This window comes from Pan troglodytes, chromosome 3 (assembly GCF_028858775.2).
Source record: "Pan troglodytes isolate AG18354 chromosome 3, NHGRI_mPanTro3-v2.0_pri, whole genome shotgun sequence".
NCBI classification, from domain to species: Eukaryota; Metazoa; Chordata; class Mammalia; order Primates; family Hominidae; genus Pan; species Pan troglodytes.
The window spans coordinates 157541603-157567448 of NC_072401.2; the positions used below are offsets into that span (position 1 = coordinate 157541603).

The 25846-nt window shown below is 37.6% G+C and overlaps 1 protein-coding gene and 1 long non-coding RNA gene across 25 annotated transcripts in view; one reads left to right on the forward strand and one right to left on the reverse strand.

The window, feature by feature from the left end:
- GUCY1A1 (guanylate cyclase 1 soluble subunit alpha 1) overlaps nucleotides 1-11915 on the forward strand; it is a 70604-nt gene extending 58689 nt beyond the window's left edge. For 12 of the 23 annotated variants that reach the window (XM_003950450.6, XM_009448459.5, XM_003310547.6 and 9 more), the window contains one exon: nucleotides 4894-11915. In XM_003950450.6, coding sequence (XP_003950499.1) covers nucleotides 4894-5095 — 202 coding nt within the window. In that variant the 3' untranslated portion in view covers nucleotides 5096-11915. Of the gene's footprint in view, nucleotides 1-1869; nucleotides 4703-4893 lie in introns of those variants that run through there. The other 11 variants (XM_063809948.1, XM_009448462.5, XM_009448464.5 and 8 more) reach the window with 2 other exon arrangements.
- The window catches only part of LOC107974450 (uncharacterized), a 41914-nt gene that overhangs the window by 12119 nt on the left and 3949 nt on the right, over nucleotides 1-25846 (reverse strand). Inside the window, exons 3-10 of one of the 2 annotated variants that reach the window (XR_010156731.1) lie at nucleotides 24184-24308; nucleotides 22103-22355; nucleotides 20464-20593; nucleotides 14223-14325; nucleotides 12715-12909; nucleotides 8902-9021; nucleotides 2695-2841; nucleotides 2394-2419 (exon numbers count right to left, since the gene is read on the reverse strand). This is a non-coding gene — a long non-coding RNA (uncharacterized LOC107974450). The remainder of the gene's footprint in view (nucleotides 1-2393; nucleotides 2420-2694; nucleotides 2842-8901; nucleotides 9022-12714; nucleotides 12910-14222; nucleotides 14326-20463; nucleotides 20594-22102; nucleotides 22356-24183; nucleotides 24309-25846) is intronic. The other variant, XR_010156732.1, reaches the window with a different exon arrangement.

A 25846-nucleotide genomic window follows, 5' to 3' on the forward strand; every position in this document is an offset into this window, starting at 1 on the left:
TTTATTTATGTTGATTGCCTGCCTCCCTTTGCAGAATGTTAGCTTCCTGTGGTACACATTCTATATTCCCAGCTCCTAGATCAGTGCGTGAAACACAGAAGGAAAGCAAGAAGTATTTACTGGTTAACCGTTGACTCCTGAATATGAAAACAACTCAGTATAACCTGAGAATTGGAAAAATCCCTGGGGTTCATTGTAATGGTAATTGGCCTATGGTCCTACTGGGTATAATAGGTAGGGATAAGAATCCATGCCCTGAGATAATATGATTCTACTCTCTCTGTAGGCATTAAGAGGAATCATCCTATTAAGTAGGAGTCAGTTGCCCATCCTTTCACTGACACCTGTGTTTCTCTTTCAATGTTAAGTGATGTGTTATGTGTATATGTGCATACTGAGGAATCCTACCTTAAAACAAAACTTCTACATATAAAAAGCATATTTTCCTTTTTCTTCTATATTGATTGTTTTTAACAGTATGAAACTAAACTTTTTAAATTCTTGCATTTTGTATCTCAAAGTCTGGTGGTCTTGAGTCATGTTAGGGGGCACTGATATTAGCTACTTATTTTTCTTCAAAATATAATTCAGGATCTCATGTATTTCAGCAGAGGACCACAACCTGTTGACATATATTTCTGACAACAGGACAATGCTCATGACTTAAATCTTAGATTCACTGTACTGGCAATGTTACTAGAAATGCACATATAGGTTTTTATAGCATAGATGGTGTTATCTTTTAAATAAATTTTTTATTACTGTGGTAACACATGCCCATTTCAGAAAATTTACAAAATTAGTAAATTATAAAGTAAGTAATAGGAATAAGTCATAATCTCATTACCCAGAGATAGTAACTATTAACATTTCTGTCTTTGTTTCAGTTACGTTTATATGCACATACATGAATGACATTGAAATTTTAATTTAATTTATATTGAACTTCAGCTCATTTGCTGAAGTCATTTCTACTTTTTATAGACAAATATGATATAGATTTTTTCCTTTTGTATTGATTTCAATAATAGTTTACTTTCTTTTTATTCTCGTATATGAGATATTTATGCCTTGCCTAAGGGAAAGCAGTAGTTAATACTGTCTTATTTAGGCAAAATATAAATACTTAATGTTAAATACTTTTAACAACATTTTAAATTCCTTTCTTTCAGAGATACTTCACTTTTCTTCCATATGCTGGGAAAACTTAAAATAATATAAATAAATTTCAATTAAACATCCAATGCTTTGGGAAATTTAGTCAACAGTAGGGGCATAATTTTAGTTTTACTCAAACTATAGTACAAGAAGCGGCTGCTAAAGAAGGTGTACAAGCACAAAATGCAGTTTTCTTTGGAGAGCTTTATTGATGATACATTAAATTCTGGAATGATATTTCTTTAATAATAAAATAATCTGTTTAATATTGAATGTAGCTTCCATGATATATTTCTGAAATACAGGTAAATTTAGGACACAGAATACATACCTATACCAAAAAAAAACCTGTATCTTCAAATTTCCACTTCCAAATTCTAATCAGTGATTCAGAATGTAGCAGTGTAATGACAGTTATACACTCCTGTTTTTTAAACATTGTCAGGAGTTTTACTTTAATTTTAGGGGATAATATTCGGCATTTTGTTTGCATTTTTGAAGTAAGGAAAACTAATAGAGACTAGTAGAGACTACATTAGATCAGTGAGTCAGTGGATCCAGGTCTACTACATTAGTTCAAGGTCAGTAGGTCAATGTTAGAGGATTATGTGGTGATCCAGGGATCATTAGAAACAAAAATGGCAAGTGGGGAGGATGCATGGATGCTGTCCAGTGTGTGGGGTAAACAGGCCTAGAATCTCTTATTTGTAGGACAAGTCTGAGCACATTGTGCTAGAGAAGCAAGAATTGACTTCTGTAAGAAGAAGGAACAAAGTGAATAAAGGAATATAGGAAAGATAACAGAGAATTGGAGCATTGATGCAGTAATTTGCGGAAAAATGGTGTCTGGTGAAGAAGGTGTAGAGAAAAATGTCCACCTATGAGGACATCTGGGCTGTTGCTGCCTTTTTTGGGTGTTGCTATCATCAAGCTTTCATCGAAATGGTTTGTTTTTCTAAATGGTTTTTCTTATATATTCTGATTTTTTAAAGAGACAATATGATGAACATTTCAAACTCCATAGCATTCTAATTATGTTTGTCTGTTAAGTGTCTTTAAAAAGCATAGAAGTTGTATTCAGAAGACATGCCTTAGAGTCCCACAAACAGCACTTACCAGACGTGCAATCTAGAGCAATGCCCTTAATAAATTCAAATGATGCACTTTAAAGCCACTTCTAAAGGCTGAATATATTTATATAATACATTTAAATAAGAGATTATAATTGTCATTACCGTATTTAGTAGGAAATGTTGAGTTGCTGTAGATAGAAAAAATAATAGATAAATTTTTTTAATCACCTATAGTTTTATACATTTTTATTTATTAGACTCTTATAGTTGCATACATTTTTATATTTAATTTTTAAACATATAAAAAAACAAAGCAAACAAGATGACACTCATGTAGCCAATACTAATATTTAAGTATCAACATTTTGCCATATTTCTTTCAGGTTTCTGTTTTATAAAAAAATAAAATAAAATGTAAAGTAAATAGATATTAATATAACAAAATATAAATAGAAACTCTTACATGGTCCCTGTCATACGCTCTGACACAATGGATCCTAAGTGCTTTATAGCTTGTAGGAGCTGAGAATATGTACTCTCTGCAGACAGTCTCCCAAACACAGATGCATGTTCAGCAGCTTCTCCACAACTCATCAATAAGATGTCACTTCTGCTTTCCAGGAAGGAAAATGGGTAGAGAGAGGCAGGAATATCACTTTCATTTACGTCCTGCCAGATAGAAAAATAAAGCCAGAGGAAAATAGATTCCCAGTGAACATATCCATATCCTTTTAAGACTTGCCTTGAATCCACTCAGTATTATGTTTCTGAGATAGTTTCCTTGATCAAATGTAAATCTAGTCATAAATCTAGATTATTCATTTTAACTATTGCTAATGGAGTGGTTTGCTGGTAAACCAGCTTTGGAGGATGAGGTGGAGAATCCATGATTCCAGCATTTGCCAATTTCTGTGGTGTTACTATGTCCACTCTGGCAGGTTTCAGGCTATGGATGGCTTAACTGTCTTACAAAGTTCCTGAATTTTAACAATTGGCTCTCACAAGCCAGTATGAACCAGATCTAGCATGTTACTATATGTGCATGTGATATAATGTGTATTCTAGAGTACGAATGAGCCAGACTCTATCTTCTACCCATGGTCAATTAGAGTGTATCCAATTTTTCATTATTACAAAAAGTGATTCAATAGGTATCTTTATACATATGTCTTTAGATAATATAACTAAAAATGGTATTCCCAGACCATAGGCTATACCCAGTTTCAACTTTACCAAGCATTAATTAGCTGTTCAAAATGATTTTACCAATCTATGCTCCACCAGCAGTGTATGAAGCGTGCTATTCTCCAAGGTGATATTGTCAGACTTACTGTTACCAATATGATAGGTGTGGTGTGATTTCTAATTGATGCTTAGTCAGTTTTAAAAATTGATTTATTCAATTTTCACAACTGTCCTAAGGAATATGTACTATTATTATCCCCATTTTAAAGGCTGGATAATGGATATCTGTGCTGCTAGAGCTATCAGACTTTGAAGCTTATACTTTTAATACTGTCTAATTCTATACCTTTTCATTATATATTCTCAAATAATAGTCACTCAAAAATATTTATAAATTCATGACTAAGGCATCATTTTCATTAGTTTTATTGTTTAGCAGATTACATATTTATTGATGTACCGATGAAAATTAAACTGTCATTCTTGAGACAGATTTCTATTCAGTTGGTTTCTTCAATACATAGACGTTGTCACAGTACCAAAATCTAATTCAACATCATCATTCTATTTAATGTAGACATGACATTACAGACTAGTGAGTAGAAGACCATGGTCTGTTTGGGTAAATATAATAAATGCTTTTCTGTAGAATTTGGTTGAGAGCCCACAGCCATGCAACATTTTTCATCTATGGCCTGAATATTAGGTTAGAGAGAAGGCTTATTAAGTTCTTATTTGATGGAAAGCTAGGGAAGCAAATGGAAAGAGATGCCAAAAGCTTAATCAGTAAGATTAGAATTTAAAATAGGTTTAGCATAATGAACAAGTAGTAAAATAGCAAACAATATAATTTGGTAAACAGATGAATTTCAGGAGAAAAAATATTGCTAATAACAATTAGTAAGTAGAGTGGTGATATGTACAATTAAATCTCATTTGAGTCCTACTAATCTAGAATTCATAAAAATTCTATTGAAACATTCAAAAGTTGTTCTCACATCATTTTTGTCATTGTAATTTTGGTTCAGTATTTCTTGCCCATGATTATGTTTTATGCCTACGATTAGCATAATATTTACAAAATTAATGAATTGATAAATGGACATCTTACCTCTTTCAACTCAGGAAATCTTAATACTGTTATGGTTATGTGTGAATACTTTGCTACTATTAAATCTTTGGATTATTTTTTCACTGCTGCAAATTGCACTGTTGTGTGGATATTATTTTTGCAAAAATATTTTATAATTTTTTCCAGTGTAAGTGAAATACATTAATTGACACAATTTTCTTGTTGTGAATTGATTCTTCATTGTACTTCTGTGAAGATGTCTGTTAATCTCGTTAGACTTTTTCTGTCACTCACACCTAAAATCACTGGTTTATTAATATTCTCAGTAACATTCAGTTAGTTATGTTGTGTTCTTTTTTTGAGTGGACAAACATTTATGTCAGTATTATATTTTAATATTTTCAGATTACTCAAAGACTGTCCTGGTTTCGTGTTTACCCCTCGATCAAGGGAGGAACTTCCACCAAACTTCCCTAGTGAAATCCCCGGAATCTGCCATTTTCTGGATGCTTACCAACAAGGAACAAACTCAAAACCATGCTTCCAAAAGAAAGATGTGGAAGATGGCAATGCCAATTTTTTAGGCAAAGCATCAGGAATAGATTAGCAACCTATATACCTATTTATAAGTCTTTGGGGTTTGACTCATTGAAGATGTGTAGAGCCTCTGAAAGCACTTTAGGGATTGTAGATGGCTAACAAGCAGTATTAAAATTTCAGGAGCCAAGTCACAATCTTTCTCCCGTTTAACATGACAAAATGTACTCACTTCAGTACTTCAGCTCTTCAAGAAAAAAAAAAAAAACTTAAAAAGCTACTTTTGTGGGAGTATTTCTATTATATAACCAGCACTTACTACTTGTACTCAAAATTCAGCACCTTGTACATATATCAGATAATTGTAGTCAATTGTACAAACTGATGGAGTCACCTGCAATCTCATATCCTGGTGGAATGCCATGGTTATTAAAGTGTGTTTGTGATAGTGTTGTCGAAAAAAAGGTTTTTGAATAGAAATTACATTCTTTGATACCCTCAGTTCTTTCAAACTTTCAACTCTGCATTTTATTGCATTTTCTCATTTAACTGTTAGTATATGTTTGAATATAGGCTGACTTTTTTTCTCTATTGCACTTTCTTCTTTTTTTCTTTTTAGAAAATAAACAATTAGGGGTTAGATGCAATATGAATATAAAATAGTTCTGTAAATACCAAATATTACTTTTAGTTCTGGAAGTTAAAAATACTCTCCATAGTAACGTGTGTTATAATAATAAATATTTCTTTTGTTTGACTTTTTTTAAATTCTACAATGGTAAAAGCTATTTTAATCCATATTAGCAATTTAATTCCTATTAATTCATTTTACTATCATAATAGCAAAGTATTCAGAATAAAAGAGATTATATCTTCTATTAAAATGCAGTAATACTATTCAAATCTAATGTAGCTGGAAGCAACATGGGAGTAAAGTAATCATCCAGGGGACCCACCATAAAGGACATTGGTAAAACATTTACACACGTAAACACACGTGCAGGCACACTTGGAACAATATGGACCTACTTCAGCAGACATCTTCTGTTGCCATGCTGAGCCATTTAAAGTTTTAAGAAGAAAATCTAAGTATGGAAGTAGAAAATAAGACTTGTTCTTTTGGTGGATATCTCATTTTTCTTGAGTATTTGTGCTGAACATTTTTGTGTATGTCTATGAACTAAGAATCAAGTTTTTGTCTCATTAAATATACATATATGAAGTGTTTTTATTCTACTTGAAATATTTTGATTTAAAAAAAACGACTGTTAGTATTGATGAAGCAAATGAGGCAGTGACTACATTATGGAAATGTCTATTTTTTCCGGAACTTCAACTTTTTCTTTTTGTTTTACATAAACATTTAAGCGGCTAGGAACTTTTATTTTTAATTAGGTCAGTTGAAGTTCTCTGGTGAACTAAAAAATCTACATTTTGGTGGGGGATAAAGATTTGATTTTAAAAACAGCTTGAATTTAAAGCAAGAAAAAGATGAACATTATAGTTTTAAAATCAATATTAGCAGAGCCATAGATAGGCTGAGCTCTTATTTGGGGTTCTGAGAAATAACTCAGTTTAAAACTTCTTTAACTGCCTCCATTAGTACCCAGGCTAGCCCATGGTGACATCAGGGATATTCATTACTGATTGGCCTCTAGTATTCCAAGGGTACTACTATAGATATTACAATGATGCTGTTTACTAAGTGATAACCCAGTATCTTACAGGACTGACTTTGACTCAATAAACCACTCACCCTATTATTGGAAAGTGCCATAGGCCTTGAGAAAGTATAGTTACATCCTCACAAATATATGAAGTTAAGTCACTACTTACAAGGAAAAAAAAGTGTAAATACATTTTTCTTTCTGGAACCGAACTCTTATTATGGGGAAATAATAGAAATAAAGAAAATGTAAAAGCATGAAATGGAATGTAGTCTTGATCAAACATTTCAGCAGACCTCAATTTGCTTACAATCTGTACTCAAAAAGTTTATAATTCAATCAGAATTCAAAAAGTATTTTGTGTGTTTGTGATGTATTAGCATATACACAAAACAAATGAGGGGAATGTATATAATCTTGGTGAAAAGTTGTATGGGAGTTTTTGTATGATTCCTGCAACTTTTCTATAAACGTGGCATTATATCTAAATAAAAAAATTACCAAAAAATATATTTTCACAGTGAAGTTAAATCATCTGTGATAGGTTCCCCAGACCAGCCTACAAAGGCCCATTAAATACAGAATAATTTGTGGATCTTAAAGAGGATGAACATACATTTCCATGACAGAGTCCATACGAAATTCACAATTTAGATGCTAAAAAATTTAAGGAATTTCTTTTTTTCTCTATCTTATCTGCTTTGAAGCATAGCGATTAGGGAGAAACTTTTCAGATCCAGACCACTGATGGTAGCCAGAGTAGAGACCCTGGAGCATAGATTCTTAAAATAAATAAGGGGCCCAAGTCAGAGCTTTGAGGTATTGAAGATGGAAAAATAGTGGACAAACAGCCTGTAATCAGGTTGGGGATTACGGGTACTGAGTTATGTTGCCATTTAACTATTCTAAAAAATAAGACTGGGTCTCAAGACTGCTTCCCTAACAGACTGTTTCTCCTGAAAATGCAGGGGCTGTTCTTTCTGTTCTGGTTATATAGTTTCCATTCATGGCTTCTTGTCCTGTTGTTTTTTGTGTCGAGTACACTATATAAATTAGCTCCTTGTACATATTTCTCAGGCAAGCACAGAGTTATACTGAACTTTTCTAAAGATGCTTTGCATCGAGAAGCAAAGGGAAATACAGAATTAAAATGTTTCTTTCCATTTTGCTTTGTTTTTCTATATCTATCTAGACTTTGTAGGAAAATGCAAAGCGTATATTTAAGAAAACCTAAATAAGAATAGATTCATTTACTAATTTTCATTTATTCATTCATGAAGAATTTATTGAATGCCTACTATGTGCCAGGAATATTGCTATATTTTTGAAATTTAAGGATAAAATATGGCCCTATCTATCAAGAAAGGAAAGTGAAAGACAAATGTAAGACATAATTACAACATTCTGTGGGAGCACAAAGTAGGGGACTCAGTTCTTAGAGAAGTCTTTTGGTCTTAGAGTTCATCAAGCAGAGAAAGGGAAGGACATGGTCCAGGAAAATAAATCAGCACACAAAGATATGGGGTCTTGAGGGTGCATAGTACATTCTGGACAGCCAGTTACCTGGGATGAGTTGGGAGGGAGGAGAATAAGGACAAAAGACCATCTGGGCAAAAATCACAAAGGGGTATGTGTGTCATGTAAAGGTGTGCCATGATAGTTATTCATATTGCTATTGTAATATTAATATACAGTAATTAACTACACATGACACAGCTTTACATGACCTTAAATAGTTATCAACATTACCATAATAGTAATATTAATAACTACAATAAGAGCCATTATTATTCACTTGAGGCACTTGTTCAAAATAGATTTTACAAAAGAAAAAAAAAAGAAGCAACATGAGTAAAATTAGATCCATTGGCTACTGACTCCCTCTCCAACAGTTTTAAAGCTACTAGATAAGAGAAGCATCAAGTCTTAAAGGAAGAGAATGGTATGATCAGATGTGTGTTTTCCAAAGACTATTAGAAACAGCATGGTTAAGGATAGGGTGGATATTTACTTGCACACGTGACTGAATGAACATCTGTTTATACATCAAGGGAAAATGATTCATTTTATATCCTGGATATTTTACCATAAGTATGAGCATAAAGCTGGGATGTCTGGCATTGGAATTTTATGTCACTCTCAAGGCTAATTAGTCTTTCAGATCCTTTGGTAGGGAGGAAAGAAGAGTTGCTTCAGCATTTTGACTAACCTTTCTTCCAAATTTCTTCTCCCTGATATTTCCAGCCACGCCAAGGCAAAGACTTCCCAGCTCTGTCCCAGGTTAGGTTAAAAGAAGGCATACGATGGAAGAGGGTGGTCTGTGGTAGGCCTAGCAAATGAAAGAGATGAATAAACAAGAGTGTCTAGTCTAACTAGTGCCTGAGGAACAGACATCAGTCCTCTGAGATTACCCAGCTGGAAAACTGCCCAGATGGAGCTTTACATGCAAAGCTCCAATGAAGTCTAGTGCTGTATAATGCTTTAAATCCACCATCAAGCCCTTGTTGATGCAAATGTTATTAGCCCAAAGCAGAATGGGTTAATGAATTACTGCAGTGGTTTTAGGTGCATGGGTTTGACCCACATAAATCATTTTAATAAGTAAAATTGAATCTTTGGTACATATTTGTTGAGGAGCTTGTCAGATCACTACCTTTCACTGAACAGTAAAACATGGATCGTTTACTTCACCTCGTTTTGCACTTCAATGCAATTTCACTCTTTAGGTGGTTGTACTTGGACAGTTAAATGAAGACGGTCTTTAAGGGTGCAGGGATGGAGAACACAGCGTATATGAGAGGTGGGAGGGCAGAGACGCCTTGCGATTCCTGTGAGGAGGGACTTACCATCTCCTCCAAAACAAAAATTCAGTGCTGCAGAGACGGTAGCAAAGTGCAGTTCTCTTGTTAAAACACAGGCTAAAAGCAGTGACTGCTTAACTTATTAAGCAGAGAAAACCAAAATGTCATTTTCAACCAAAATTGAGTGTTAGAGTTTATGGTCTCTGTTATGATACCTTTCAAGACCTGGGAAATATTTGTATCCTTTAGTGAAAAGGGGAAGAATCAATTACTGAAAGCCATAAGCTTACAGTAACGGAGCCAATTAATCCTTTGTCATCTTTGTTGAGTTTAGTTTTCTTCTGTTCTTAGCATGTCAGCTAGTAGATCTTTGATGAACTGTTGCTCCTCTTTAAATGTTTCTCTTATTATATTGATGATGTGCACTCATTCAGTATTCTTATTTTAAGCTGCAGTAATCACTGTACATTTGATTGCCATCTGTACTTCCCTTGAAGCAGCTTTGCTTATTACAGCCACACCTGCATCTGTTTTGACTAGCCCATATAACCTACACATTTTTCATCCAAAGCTATCCCATTACTTTATTTATGTCCATTTATTTTCATATATAGTATCTGCCAAAATAGTAGCAAAAGTTTTATCAATGTGTACATTTCAATCAGAAAAACCTAAGCAAAAGGAAAAAAAGGTGATATTCTAAAAGCCACACTTATTTTATCACCAGTGCAGTTTTTTCCATCATCATAAACTTAGTTTTATGAAAATGTTAATATCTTGGATTTAAACATTGTGGTAGAAATCAGGACAAAATTTAAATGGAATATCCAGGACTTAATCTCAGATATTCTGGTAGAAGATATTTAGATAAGGTTGTGGCTGCCTGTAAAGTTTTTTAATTTTTTAAATTATATAATGTCAGAAAATTAAATCACAAATGAGCCTTCCAGATTGTGAGGAAAATTACTTGGCTGAAAATGACTTTGCATAATGCCCAAATCTTGAAGTATCTGCTCAGATGTTTGTTCCATCTGAAATGCTGCCAAATCCATCTGTATTGAGGAAAGAGCTATGAGGTAGTTTCAGAGAAAGTGAAAACAAAACAAAGCAAAACAAAAATGCTATTACAGAAGTTGGACAGCCCAATGTGTTAAGTATTATACACCTGGAACAAGAGCAGCAAAACTGAAGCTCTTTGGAAAGTTATGGCAACAGTGGTCTGGGAATTCTGGGCCTTTAGAAATAATCATTCCCAGTGATACAGGGGTGTGCAGCATCCAGACACTGCTTAATCACAGTGAGCTGCCGTCTTCCCTGAATAAGTTGTATCTTATAACATTGAAGTGAATGAAAATGTATTAGTATTTGAGAATTTATTATTCCTTCACCTCCTTGCACATGTAAATTAAAGATGTTTTGGAAAATATGAGAACTTGATGTTCACTGCCCTAGAGCACTATTCTCCAACCTTTTAGATTCCTGCAATCTGTTAATAAAATATTGTAGGACAACAACTCCATAGACTGATACACGCTGCTCTCAATCCATATACTACATATTAGGACAGCTTTTGTTTTCTAAATGAGCATGAATATAAATAGAAATTCTAGTATTTTCTTCACCTACCCCAGTGAATCATCTTTATATTTTACTTGGGAAACTGCTACAGTTGGCTAGTGGGTCTTCACTTTTATTGCTTTGAGAAATGGATAAAAGACATAGACTATCACCCCTCCAAAAATGTGCATATGGCCCCATACAAGACACATGTACTGCCAGAGCTTGGGGAACTCCCTAGAATCTACTCCTAGACCACCCTAGTGAAGTACCATAGACCATATTGTCTAGATGGGACAAAATAATAAATTTTGACTAAGAACTTACTGTTTAGAGAGAAAAAATAGTAAATAATGTTCAAAATGAGAAGACAATAAATAACTGACAAGTCTGTGATTTTTGGGTTAGATGAGACCACTTTTGATTTTTGAGGAATAAAAGGAGTTAGTTTTTTGGTCCTGATGTGTAAAATGATTCATGGGGTTTCACATACAGACAAGTAGTTTTCTTTTCAGCAAATATTTAACTTATCTGTCAATATATTTTTCACCAGTTTTTGGTAAATATGCATTGCTATAGGTATAACAAGTTTTTTTTGTTATGTTTAGTAACTAATTTCATTTTTTCTGTATATGTAAATATAGCTATTGGACCCTGCATTGAAAACCTTCTTAGTACTAACAACACTCCTTTTATTATTACCTTCATAGTTACTTTAAATGACATATTTATTTCGAGTTTTACTTCTGGCTGAGTTGCAAAGTCTATGAGAATGTTACCTCCTGTCTCAGAAGCTTGTTAGTTATTGTGCCACCTAAATATTGTAATAAAAGTGTTTAAATAAAAATCTTCTTAAAATTTAAAATGAGTTATGTTTAAAAAGAAAAATGAACTTTATATCAAGGAAAAACACCATTGTCCCAAGTTATACGAATATATTTGCTTTGATGTAGGTCTTGCTACTAAAGAGAGAGAAAACTTCCAACGTAACAGTGTGGAAAACCAGGATTAACAACTATTATGTCAGGCATTTTCTCTGTACAGGTCAATGTATTCAAATCCCTTTTCAAAAAGTTATTGTTAAATAGTGTACTAACATAATCAAAATACATTTATTTCTAAAGCTCCTATTTCCAACAAAACTCATATTATACATAAAATCACAATTGTTTTAAAACCTAAATTAAAAAAAAACATTTTTATTTCTATTTATAAAAAACAAAATTAAAAAGTCTCAGTTTTTCAAATCATATATAAAGTCAAACTTTGTAGAAAACACCAACTTTAGAAATAAAACTGTGCTTGGCTTATCCAAGTGTAGTGGCTTATAACAGAAACTGGGGGATAAATGTGTCTCCATTGCACTCTGTTGGGAGACAGTTTTCTATCGATCTCCTGAATGTTATAGACGGCAGGGGTACCTACTGCCTTTGTTTTATATTATCTTTTCAAAGATGTCTGTATAGCAAACAGCCTTAGAAGACAGAGATAATGTCTCTCCCAAGAACAAAGAGCCACCAGGCTTACTGCCCATTATAAAAGATTTGTGTTCCTAAACTCAGGATGTATCTTCTGGCGCGCAACTCACTGTGTGCAGGTGTAGTTTATTTGTTTTCACATTGCTGTGTGTGACCCAGTGAACCAGTGCAAGATAACGCTGATACCCTTGGTCAGGTGCTATAGTTGTGTGAGTCAGTGAAGTTCTCTTTCTCTGACCCAGGAGTCTCACGTCTTCTGCCAGCATCCATGAAATTGTGGCAGTCTAGCTGTTTAACTTGCAGGTAGAGTAAAATCTCAGACCCTTCACAATTATTGACAGTTTGGAAATGAGGTTGGGATGCTGACAGAAACTTGGCTTCCTGGAAGAGAAAGAGTAAGGGTATTGTGAGCTGATTAATGGGATTGGAGGAAAAAGTTCATGGGAATCGATGGCAAATGTGGTAACCAAATTATAAATCAGCAGAGTGAGAAATGGTCCCCAATTTTATCACCTGCTATTGAGAATGAATTCAGAAAACATTGCATCTCAAGCATCAGAAAGTAGGTTCAAAAGCAGTGGCCTAAACAGTGGCTTGGTTGTTAACTCTCACTGGGTGAGCAGATTCTTCCTCCACTGGGTGTCAGCCTCAAGTCTACTCCTCAAGCCTCAAGTCAATGAGATAAATGATTGAGGTTAGACCTGTAGCCCTGGAAAATTCTTACAGGTCATAACATATAACCACCCTGGGTTAGAGGAAGGTTCTGACCTTCTTCAGACAAGAGTTACAGATATATCCATTTTAAAAACAAAAATTAGGCAAGTAATTATTTTAAATGGACAAAAAAAATTGTACATATTTTTGATAAACAACATGATCTGTTGATATATCCATACATTGTGGAAAGGCTAAGTCAAGCTAATTTACATATCCATTACCTCACACACTTTTTTTTTGGAGAGAACATTTAAAATATGCTCTTGTAGCAATTTTCCAATATGCAGTACATTGTTATTAACTATAGTCACCATATTGCACAATAGATCTCCTAAATTTATTTCTCCTAAGTGAAATTTTGTATCCTTTGACCAACACAGTGTACATTTACACTGACCACAAAGAAGAAAATATATGGCCCCTATGAGCAGAAACGTAGTAAGTTATTAGAACTTGGCTAGTTCATTTGAGAGATGAAGGCAATAGATGCATAACACTTGTTGAGGAAGAATGGCAACAGCTGGGAAGTCTTACGGCTGAGCCCTTCTTGCAGTCTTTCATGCCAACCTTGGATTCTTTCAGAGATGACAGTTAAAGGTCTCAGAGTGTTTTTCAGTAGGTCCTGGCTCCAATGGGAGTTTTGTCCCTTTTGGAGAGATTTCTCTGGAGCTGACAAACTTCCACAGGAAAGCATACATAAGGCATTGTTATGTTTTCAACTGTCCCCACAGAAGTCATAGCCTCAAGTACCTTAGAGTGTGTCTTTATGTGGAATAGGGTCATGGCAAATATAATGAGGTAAGTTAAGATGAGGTCATACTAGAGCAGGGTGGGCCACTAATGCAATATACCTGGTGTCCTTATACAAAGGAGAAATGTGAACATAGAGACACACAGGAAAAACATCATGTAAAGATGAAAGCAGAGAGTCAATGTTATGTGGATATACCCAGAAACACTAAAGATGTTCAGCAAACCTTTAGATGCTAGGTGGGAGGCATGGAACACGTTCTTTCTCAACAGCCCCCAGAAGCAACCAATGATGGTGACACCTTGATCTTGGACTTGCAGCCTCCAGAACTAAGAAACAATAAATTTCTGTTATTTAAGTCACCCAGGCATTATGGTTCATTATCAAGGAAACCCTAACAAACGAATACAGGCGTTGACTAATCTTTGGGCTTTTAATGCCCCTGAATTGGGTATGCAACACTGATGAAAGCGACTCACTGGAGAATGAGAGACTGACATTGTAGATAAATTGCTGAGGTCAGACCTGTAGCCTTGGAAAACTCCTATAGCACTTGCATTTAAATTGGACAAGAACTTAAGTATATTTTTTTGATAATGAGGCACCAAATGTCTCAGATTAAGGTGCATCCCTTTTTAAAAAAGTATCCCTGTGCCAGTCAATCCCATGTCAGGTGATGGGTAGAAATCCATGCCCACAGTCGGAATACAATGCTGCTATGGCTGCCTGGTCAAGGGACCCCCAAAGCTGAAACAGATGGTGTCAGTTATGAGGACTCTGCCACCTATTAGAGTGTTGGGCAGGTCGAATACACTGCAAGTTCATTTGGTTGAGCTGCCTCTGTGTGCTCATAACTAAAAGTAAGTGCTCCTCCCTTATTGGTGGAAAGCTACTCTCTACATCTTACACCTAACCCATCCCTCTCTCTCTACTCTGATCTCAGCTACTTTAAGGAGATAAATGATTAGAGGTGAGGTCAAGCTCTCCCTGCCTCCAAGTGGAATCAAAGGCCAAAAGCAACTGCCCAAGTATAGCCAGGGGCAGAGACTTTGGGGAGGGGAGGGAATCATAATTTTATGCCTCTGTTGTATACTGACACCCAGGGCCCTTGTCAGAATGGGACACGCAAACCTTCCATTAATAGAGTTTGGTCAGGAATTAGAGTAGGGAAAGGAGGCAAGTGTGACCTTGTGTTTGTGGTCTTTTTGGCCAATACAGTGTATTATTTTTTGTCATATCCATGTCTGAATATACATTAGAAATTGATGTACTCATACTGCCTTATCCAGGAAGTGGTGGAAAATTCTCCCGATCAGTAACAGCAGTAAGTGGATAAATGCAAGCACCAAAGGCGCCCCACAACCCTCATGACCTTTCTGAGATACAAGTCTCCATGTCTGATAGTCTTGGTGATTGGAGCCTCTGATAAAGGGGGTCAGCCTTCACCCAGAAGTCTTTGTTGAGGTCTGGACTCATCACCTCCTTGACACAGCTGTTAAATCACTTTGATGTAAAGCCTTTTTGGCTTGCTACTATGCTCCTTCAAAACAAAATACCTGGCCCATGAAAGTCTTGAGACTCTCCAGCCTGATATTTTCATTTTGGGTGGGTTGATTCAGACTCAATGATTAATAAGATGGAGAGGGCCTGACAATCCCTACTTGGTAAGTGGAAATAGTATATTCAAGAATGCAGCTATCCCACTGCCAGCAGCACCTTGTCTTAACATAAAAAGTAGCTGCTATCACTCTGGGGAAACCTTTATTCATCACTTTGCCATTTACAGCAAAGCTGCTGGCTCAATGGGACCTTCAACTCAAGATTTTTCCTGTGTGTCCGTGCCTCTTTCCCTGATGGTTCAGCTAACCTGAAACCCAATTGTGTCCTATTTTTACTTATTCTTAGGTTATTGCTAATGTCCTAGCTGTTTGGTCTGCTATTTGGAATACTACATATTGGTAGATTGAAGGCACCCATTTTGGGGATCATGAAATCTGGAAACAAATTGCAATTGATTATGTCTGTATTATTCATGTAAATTACAATGGAAAGGACCTGTTCTGTAAGGACACTGGCTGGATCATGCTGCCCAAGTGGTAGTACAGCTTGAACAGCAGCCTGGACCTGTTTCAGTGTCTTTTCTTGTTCTAGGCCCCACTCAAAACTAGAAGCTTTTTGGGTTGCTGGATAAATGGGCTAGAGCAACATATCCCAATACGTTGTCTGCAGAATCCAAATAGACCCACTAGGCCTTGTACCTCTTTCTTGGTCGTAGAAGGGGCCAAATGCAATAATTTATCCTTCACCTTGGAAGGAATATCTTGACATGCTCCACTCCACTGGACCCCTAGAAAGCTTACTGAGATAGAAGGGCTCTGAATTTTAGACCAATTTATTTCCCACCCACTGATATACAAATGTCTTACCAATAAGTAGAGAGTAGTTGCTACTTTTGGCTCATTATGTTCAATCAATATAATGTCATCAAAGTAATGGACCAGTGTAACATTTTGTGGAAGGGAAAGGTGATCAAGGTTTCTGGAAACTAAATTATGACACACAGCTGGAGAGTTGATATACCCCTGAAGTGGGAGAGTGAAGGCGTATTGCTGTCCTTGCCAGCTGAAAACAAACTGCTTCTGGTGGGCCTTATAGGCAGGTATGGAGAAAAAAGGCATTTGTCAGATTAATAGCTGTATACCAGTTACCAGGAGATGTGTTAGTTTGCTCAAGCAATCAAACCACATCTGATACAGCAGCGGAATTGAAGTAATGGCCTAATTAAGCTTAAGATAATCCACTGTAATTCTACAAGAGCCGTCTGTCTTCTGCACAGGCCAAATAGGAGAGTTGAACAGGTATATGGTGAGAATCACCATCCACTGTATCTTTCTTCTTTATATTGGCACTAATTTTTCTAATCCCTCCAGGTATGTGGTATTACTTTTGGTTTAGTATTTTCCTAGGTAGAGGAAGTTCCAATGGCCTTTCTTACCAGGTCTTCATTCCATAGGTCAGGGAACCAATGTGGAGCTTCCTCCAGCTGTTAATTATGTATATGCCAATTATGCATTCTGGAACTGGGGAAATAACCACGGGATGGGTTCAGTGACGAAATGGACCCATTGTGATTTAAACCTGAGCTAAACTCCATCGAACACCTGACTTCCATTAGGACATACTCTAACTAAAGGACCACAGTGACCTTTCAAGGCTCTCAAATCAATATCAATATCTCCTTCCCCAGAAGGTCTGATGATTTCCTTTACCCCATTGCACAACTACCCTGGTAAAAGGCTGGAGGTTCCTTCGGGGAAGAATGAGAGAAACATTACCAGTGTATGTTTTTGGTGGTATACTAAGTACATCCTCAAGGGGGCCAAGCATTCCCTTCATTCAAGGGGCTCTGACTTCGTAAACTGGCTCAAATCTGGGAATTGATTGAGGCCCATGATTCTCTGTTTTTAAGATTCAAGTTAAACTTTTGTTTGCTTAACCTGAAAATTTTTGCTTACATATGTCAGGTAAGAATTTAGTAGGCTTCCTATCTATTTCATTTATAAGAACATCATGATTAAGTAGCCAATGTTATATATATCTACATGAGTCACACTATTCTGATGGATGCTTTGACTCTGCTCTCTATTAAGGTTACCACATCTACTTTGCTCTTGGTGGTTGAGTTCTGCCACTTGGTCCCTGTCACTCCAGATTTTATTACCCTCATTGTCTGTAGGTTTCTTAATTCAGTGACTGCAGATCCCAAAATAAGGCCTGGCCTACAGAAAAGAGAAATTACGGAGCCCTTCAAGGATGCCAGTGCTCCTCTCACAAATTTATTTCTCACAGTACTGGCGAAAGGTATGTCTTCTGGACACCGCCAGTGTGAGTGAGTAGATCTTACACGACAAATCCATTCTAACATTTCAACCTCCCTAAGCCTTTGAATCCCTTCTTCTACATTAAACCAAGGAATGTCTGACATTTCCAGTTCACTCTATGTGGGCCATCTTGTGGTCCATGATTCAGTCAACCAACCAAAGAAACTTTTAGAGCCCTTTCTAACTCCTTAAGCTGCAACACTAAATGCAGAATCTCTGCATAGTGAGCCCATGTCAATAAATTCAGCCTGATCCAACTGTACACTGATTCTACCATCATCCCACATGCTTCATATCCATTCTCACCATATTCCCTGGATTTTTGTCTGCATAAGTTAGAAAACAAAAGTGGTTCTTTTAGAGTGTGATGCACATCCTTATGGGTCATATGTTGTACCTAACATTCAGAGGCCTGCTAAAACTACAGTCTAGTTATAGGTCTAAAAGGAAAGAGGGATGGTTCGGATGGGCCCTGAGAAGAAACAGCATTGTCTTGCATAGCAATGCCTCAGAGAGACTATTACCATTTTGTCAGGTAATGCAGGGTTAATCCCTCAGATAAGGATGGAAAGCCCAATACAACTGGGGGTGAGGATGCCACTGTCATGGAGGGCTGGGAGGCCACTTTGCCAGGGGTTAGGGAATTAGTTCCACTGGGGCTGGGGAGGCCGCTTTCAGTGGGGGTTGGAAGACTTCTTCCACTGGCAAAGAAGACTCATCGGAATTTAGGGACTCAATGTCTCCAGCTTCATCAGGATCTTTGCTCACGTCTTTATCTTTAATTTACAGAATCCCATTCTTTCCAACTGATGCCCTCACTTTAGTGTAGAAATCGTGCAAAGCTGGAAAGTCAACTTCATTGTAATTTAGCCAGTTGCAGAATGAGGTTTTGTGTTTAATTTTTAGCAGTTTCAGTCCTGTGGCTACAGGAGATAAGCGTCTTTTTCAGGGTACCCATAGAAGCTATTTGTTTATTTATACAGCTGGGAATTTGAATCCCTGAGCTCATTCTTTTTTTGTGCAACTTTTCCAATGACATTAGGACAAACCAGTCTATGTCATTATATGCATTAGTTTTCCAGAAACTTTCAAAAATACCGTATACAAAGTCTCCCACCTCCTTACTTCTTATTAGTGGCTCACTGGAAGCATATAGTGCAGGTATTTTGCATATCTCTATTGCCAGATCATGCCACTGACTATCCCTGCACTCTTTACTACTGGAAATAGAGTCCAGTATCTTTAAATCTAATCAGATTAGAGAGCCAATTCCATAAACCTTGGAATGAATTCAGAAAACTCATCCTTAATATGTTCCTTTAGAGGCAGTCTCAGTACCAAAATCTATATTAGAGTTTTCCAAAAATATATATTATTATGAGAAACTGGCTCAGGTAATTATGGAAGCTGAAAAGTCCCACAATTTGCTGTCTGCCAGCAAGCCAGAGTCCCAAGAAAGCTGGTGGTATAATTCAATCCAAATCTGAAGAACTGAGACTGAGGGGAGTTTATCTAAATCCCAGTCCAAGGGCAGGAAACAATGAGATGAGATGGTGATATAGTTTGGCTCTGTGTCACTACCAAAATCTCACCTTGAATTGTAATAATCCACGCATGTCAAGGGTAGGATCAGGTGAAGATAATTAAATCATGGGGGCAGATTACCTCACACTTTTCTCATGATAGTGAGTGAGTTCTCATGAGACCTAAGGGTTTTATATGGGGCTCTTCCCCCTTTGCTGAGCACTTATTCTCTCCTGCTGCCCTGTGAAGAGGTGCCTTCCACCACAACCGTAAGTTTCCCAAGGCCTCCCTAGTCCTGTGGAACTGTGAGTCAATTAAACCTCTTTTCTTTATAAATTACCCAGTCTCAGGTATTTCTTCATAGCAATGTGAGAACGGACTAATACAGATGGTCTAGCTCAGGCAACGAGGGAGAAAAAAAGACTGAATTCTTCTTTCCTCTGCCTTTTGTTCTATTCAGGCTTTCAAATGGATCAGGTGATCCCTACCAAGGCAGGGGAGGGCAATCACTCCACTGAGTCCATCAATTTGATGCTAATCTCATTCAGAAACACCCTCACAAACACACCCAGAAATAATATTTAATCTGGGCACCCTGATGCCAAGTCAAGTTGACACATAAAAGTAACCATCATATGAAGGATAAGAGATCTTCAAGTGTCTTCAAGGAAATCCCAGCAGTAGATCATGATACCTGCATGAGACTATGAGATGTTTCCAAAGGGAAGCCATCCTTGAACTCTAGAGAAGCTTCCTTGAGGAATAACTAATTAATCATTTATGCACAAAATGCAAGCTGTTATCCCTGTGATGGGAATCACACAGTTAAAAATTTTCCCTTTTAGCTGAAGGGATTAAATATACCACCTTGTCTGCCAAAGGCATTCAGCTAATACACAACTTGCTGGCCAGGGTCCTTATGAATGATAATAAAATCACCCTAGACTTTCCCCTTGCAGGCCAAGGTGGAGTCTGTGTAATTGCAAATACACCCTGCTGTATCTGCAATAATGCCTTTGGCTAAGTGGAAAGATCGCTAGAGAAACTTGAGGAAAAACATACCTGTTTTTCTAAGGTAGACTTGGTGGTTTAGGGATTAGTTCAGCTGGTTGAGTCCAGGACTGGATAAGATGGTGAGGCAGGGCATGACAGGTCAATTTTGCAGGTTGGCCTCATTCTACTGCTTGAAGTCCTGTTGATAGTAACTGCAGTTAAATGCTATATAAGCCAAATTGAACAGATTTAGGCCCAGCTCTCCTGATCAGATTAATCAGAGTGCTGATGGAGTGATGTATCCATGGGAAAATTCTCCAGAAGACAAGATGGTGTAGAAACTAGGGGAGAATATTGTTGGGAGGTGGTCTCTCATATTTATGCATGTCTTATGAGCAGAGGTTCTGAGTGTCTTTGTTCTGCACTAGCTTTCCTGGGGTGTTTGAACAGCAAATTGTCTTGGAAGATAGAGATAGTATTTCTTTCTGGAGCAAGGGGCAGGCACGCTTACTGTTCAGTATAAAAGATTCATATTCCCTAAGTTCAGGGTTCCTCTTTTGTGATGTAGCCTACTGCATGGACAGGCGTTACCTGGACCTCTTTTCATCACCCTGTGGACTTGGGACTCAAGAAACTGGCTACTCTGGCTATTGCTGTTGCTGTGAGTAATACATTCCTTACTCACTGACCCAGAAATCTTACGGTTTTTGCCAGCATTACAAAATGCAGCAGGCTAACTTATTAACTTCCAAGTAGGATCAGGTTATCATGCTAACATTTTAAAATCATATGATTTCACAAAGAAATCGAGATCACTCATTGTATGTAGCATCACTTGGCCCACAATGTCTCTACAATGAACCGTTGTCCCTGAGTGGAAGCTGCCTCATTTGGGTGGGGTAAATACTCATGATCTACTGCATTCCCCAACGCTCACTTTTACCTCAAATCCACCCAACCTGCCTCATCACTTTATATTACCTGCTGAGCCCCATGGTCTTTGCATGCTTAGCTAGTACAGCAAACCTGCCCTATGAAAATTAATGATAAAACTAAGTGTGAATGTTCACTGTGTAAAGTCTGTCCTGTAGAGAATCCTATGTTCTGTAATAGGGTTCTATTACATTACTTGCCTTTGTTCATATAAATGCGATTTGATTCATGGTCATAAGAACTGTATGTGGCTGTCAGGAATACAGTTTCTATAAAGTGAAGTTCACTTTAATACCGTTCTCCCACAATGCTGATATGCGATAGCTGTATGTATTTTGTGGATGACATAGTAGTGGTGGGTTTGCATCTGAGCTGGCCCAGTGACACTGACATTAATAGCCATGGGTTGAGTCCCCAGAGAGTCTTTCAGTCAGCAGTTCAGTAATTGTGACTCCTTCTGAGCCCTCTTTCTGATGATTTTGAGAGCAGGTAGAGTCTCAGCTCATACCTTTGCCTCCTGTTCACAGAAAGAGTAACACTCTTGAATAGAACCTGGTTTCCTCACACAAGGGCAAGGCACAGCCCCTCACCTGTTTGGATGGATAGAGTGTGGGATAAATAATTTACTCAGCTTCTTGCCCTAAGTAGGATGTTCATGGAAGCAGAGTTATCATCACAGTAAGCAATCTTCAGCCTGCAAGGTCCTGAGCTGGTACTGTGTCTTTGAAAGTAGCCTAATCTTTCAATAAACAAACTCAAAATTTGAGTGACTCACAGGAGCAGTTCCTTTCTCACGTGTTGTCTAAGGATGAGGGTGATCAGGGCTGAAGTTCCACCAGCCACTCATGACCTGGACCAACAGATCACTCTCATCTTCAATGTCACCTTGAGTATATCTATCTACTGGGCAGTTGGAGAAGGAATCTTGGGGAGTAGGTGTGGCAAATTTTTAAGTTCAGTCCTGGAGGACACACGTATTCCTTCTGTTCACATTCTCTTTCCTTGAACAAGTGACACAGCCAACCTCACTGCAAGAAAGGTTAAAAGAAGATTGGAATGATTTGCATTATCAGTACAATTCCTGCTACAAGTAATTTACTGAGGGCTAACTCAGTATCAGGCAATGTTCTACACTTCACGGTACACATTATTTGAGTTTCACATAATCATGGACTGAAAGTTTTTGTATAGACCAGGCCCATCTTGAAGCCTGGGAGCAATGTAATCCTGAGTTTAAGTGACAGTAAAGGAAGAATCAATGTGGCAAGCCATCTGAGCCTGCATGGGGAGAGTCTGAAGTCCCCTCTTCGTGCTCCCAAATCAAGAAAACCCTGATAGTGCTCCATGGATTGTGTCCATCAATTACTGAGCCTGGTGAATCAGAGCCAGAATCCTTTAGCTACAGGTAAAGATGAAATACACCTGAGTTGACAGCAATACATGCTCTACCTATTATAAACATGAGTGGTTCCAGGTGGGAGAGGTAGAGCTCCCCCCCCTCCCCGCCCCACCACAAAAGGACATACCAAAATAAAGAGGACTTTTATCACCTGGCAAAGGCAGGGAAATATCTCTTACTGACAGGTTAAAAAAAAATGTGGATAGAGGGTGCCACTTCTCTTTGGCTGCAGTGTGGGATGAGAAGAGACTTCAGAGTTCCCGCCTATCTCCCATCTTTAGTTTAAGGGAGAATAAACCGAGCTCTGGACTATCAGTTCTTGCAGTCTGGTTGCCTCCCACCCTGCCAATTCCATACCAATGGTAGCTTCTTCCCAGGAGGAGTTTTGCACTAAGAGCAGGAGTTTGGCCATGCAGTTGCTAAAAGAAGCTCATTACTGTCACAGCTGGAAATAATCTGTATGTAATTTCCTTATACTTGATTCCTGCTTAGGAATCTCAGGGAGTTCCCTGCACATTGGGTGCCACTTACTTTTCAACTTTGAGATCAGGTAAGAGAAAATCAGAGTACTATGAATTAGACTTCACCTGGAAACCAGACAGTGGACCTCTAAATGTGGCCCACCTGCTTGAGAGTCATTGGAGGGAGGGGGCACTTGTTAAAGTGCAGACTCCCGGAAACAACAACTTATTTATCAATTAAAACAGCAGAGTTGGGTTCCAGAGATCTGCATTTTAAAGAAATGCCCCAAGAGATATTTATCAGCATTTTCAATCCCAGGAGACTATTGCAGTCCTTCCCTAAGGGTTGGGGTAACTCTATTAGTATTTGCCCACCGGATGGCAAGCTCTGCTAACAGCTAACATTTCCATAACTTTGTGGATTGTTAGATAAGCATGTGAATTCATAATTTCCCTACTTCCTGGACCATGGACATATTTAGGGAGGCAGAGAAACACCGAGCTTCCTAGAACCCCTTCTATTTTGTTTGTTCCTGCCTCCTAGGCTCAATAGGTTAGAGCGACGAGTATGCATGATTCAGGACACTGAGGTAAGAACAGAAGAGATAGATATCCCCTAAAATGCCAGACCATACACCACAGGGTTACATCTGGGACCACGGAGAAAGGATCTTTATTAAGAATCTGTGCCAGGAAATAGTAGCTAAGCCAGAAGATGAATACCAGAAGATGAATGATAGAATTGGGATCTAGAAAAGTCAATCAATTGGCTCATAGTGGTTTTACTGCATTGATACTCAAGTGTAAGCACTATGTTCAGTGTAATTTATGATAAGTAACAGTATTGATTTTCATTCATGAGTTACAAATGAAGTGTGACTCATCTTCTCCGGATTGTTTTTCCCTGTCCCAGAGATGAACACTTCCATGTGCCCCTTCACTTCTCTTTCCCAGCTTTACGGTTTCACGGATGGCTCTTTCAATGCTCATTCTCACCTCCCAGGATGAACTGCTTCCGTCTACACATTCCTGATGTTCAAATGTAACGAAAACATGGAAAGGTTAATTCATGTTGGGAAACAGATCAAGGACTTTGATGGTAGTAGAAGGAGGTTCTCTACCTGTGAAAAGGAAGGTAGGAAAAAAACTTTAGACCCTATAATGCACCTACCAGCACAAAAAGCAAAGATACTTTTTTAACTCCCCAAATCAAAAACGATTAAATAATGCTGTCTCCTTGTAAAAAGTCACCCCAAATCGTCATACTTACGTAATATATGAAGTACAACTAACCCAAATCAATGACATTTTGCATTCCCTTTTATGGAGGAAATGAGTAGAATTTACACATAGTTTATGTTTATCTCACCATCTCTTCAGTCATGCTTATGATATTGTGAGCTATCCAATATTTATGTTTCTTTTCCCTTTAAGTCAGCTATAGCTGGTTTCTGTTGCTGGCGATGCACAACTCTGGCTAATGGAGAAACCAATAATTTCCCTAATGATTAATCCTCGGGAAATGTACCTTCTTTTAAAGAAAGCTGTGGCTATCTGTGAGAGGGGAATCCTACCTTATATATAAGCAGCACCGGTATTGCCATTTTCTCAGTGAAACACAGCATGGCCAACAGTAGAATATGAGATTGACACACACAGTACTAGGATATATGTAGAAGTAGAGTGGGAGACTTTCTACTATTATTGATATTTCTGAAAGATTAACATAGAAATGTAACTTCTAGGTCTGCTTTGTCAGCTCAGACTGCTATAACAAAATACCATAGACTGGGTGGCTTAAACAACACAAATCAATTTCTTACAGTTCTGGAAACTGAGAAGTCCAAGATCAAGATACAGGCAGATCCAGTTCTTGGTAAATCCCGCTTCCTGACTTGCAGACGGTTATCTTTTTGATGTATCCTCACATGGTAGAGAGGAAGCTCTGGTCTCTTTCTCTTAATAAGGATACTAATCCCACCTTGGAGGGCCTATATCAATGTCTTATCTAAATAGAATTACCTCCCAAAGGCCATAAAAACCATCACAGTGGAGGTTAGAACTTCAACATATGAATTTTAGAAAGACACAAACATTTAGTCCATACCCAGGTCCCTGAGATGTCTCAGAATTTGGGTTAGGAAAGCTACTTGACATACTGAATTAGCATCCTACTGCTGCTGTGACAAATTGTTATAATCTTAGTGACTTAAAAAAAAACAGAATTTTTTTAGCTTATAGATCTAGAGATCAGAAATCCAAATATCTAAGTGTCAGCATGGCTGCTTTCCTTCTAGAGGTTCCAAGAGGTCTATTTCCTTTCCTTTTGCAGCATCCAGAGGCCCTCTGCCTTCCTTGGCTCATGGCCTCTTCTTGGCATCATTGTGACCTCGGCTTCCATCATCACACCTGCTTCTCTTACTTTGTCACTCCTGACTCTCCCTTATAAGAACTGTTGTGATTAAATTGGGCCCACTCAGAATTCAGGATACTCTTTGCGTATCAATGTCCTTGACTTAATCACATATGCAAAGTACCTTTTGCTTTATAAGGTGACATAGTCACAGGCTCTGAGGATTAGGATATGGACATCTTGTCAGGGAAGGGGTGTGGGGATAGGAATTATTCTATCTACCATGGCATGCCTAGTGGTTACATA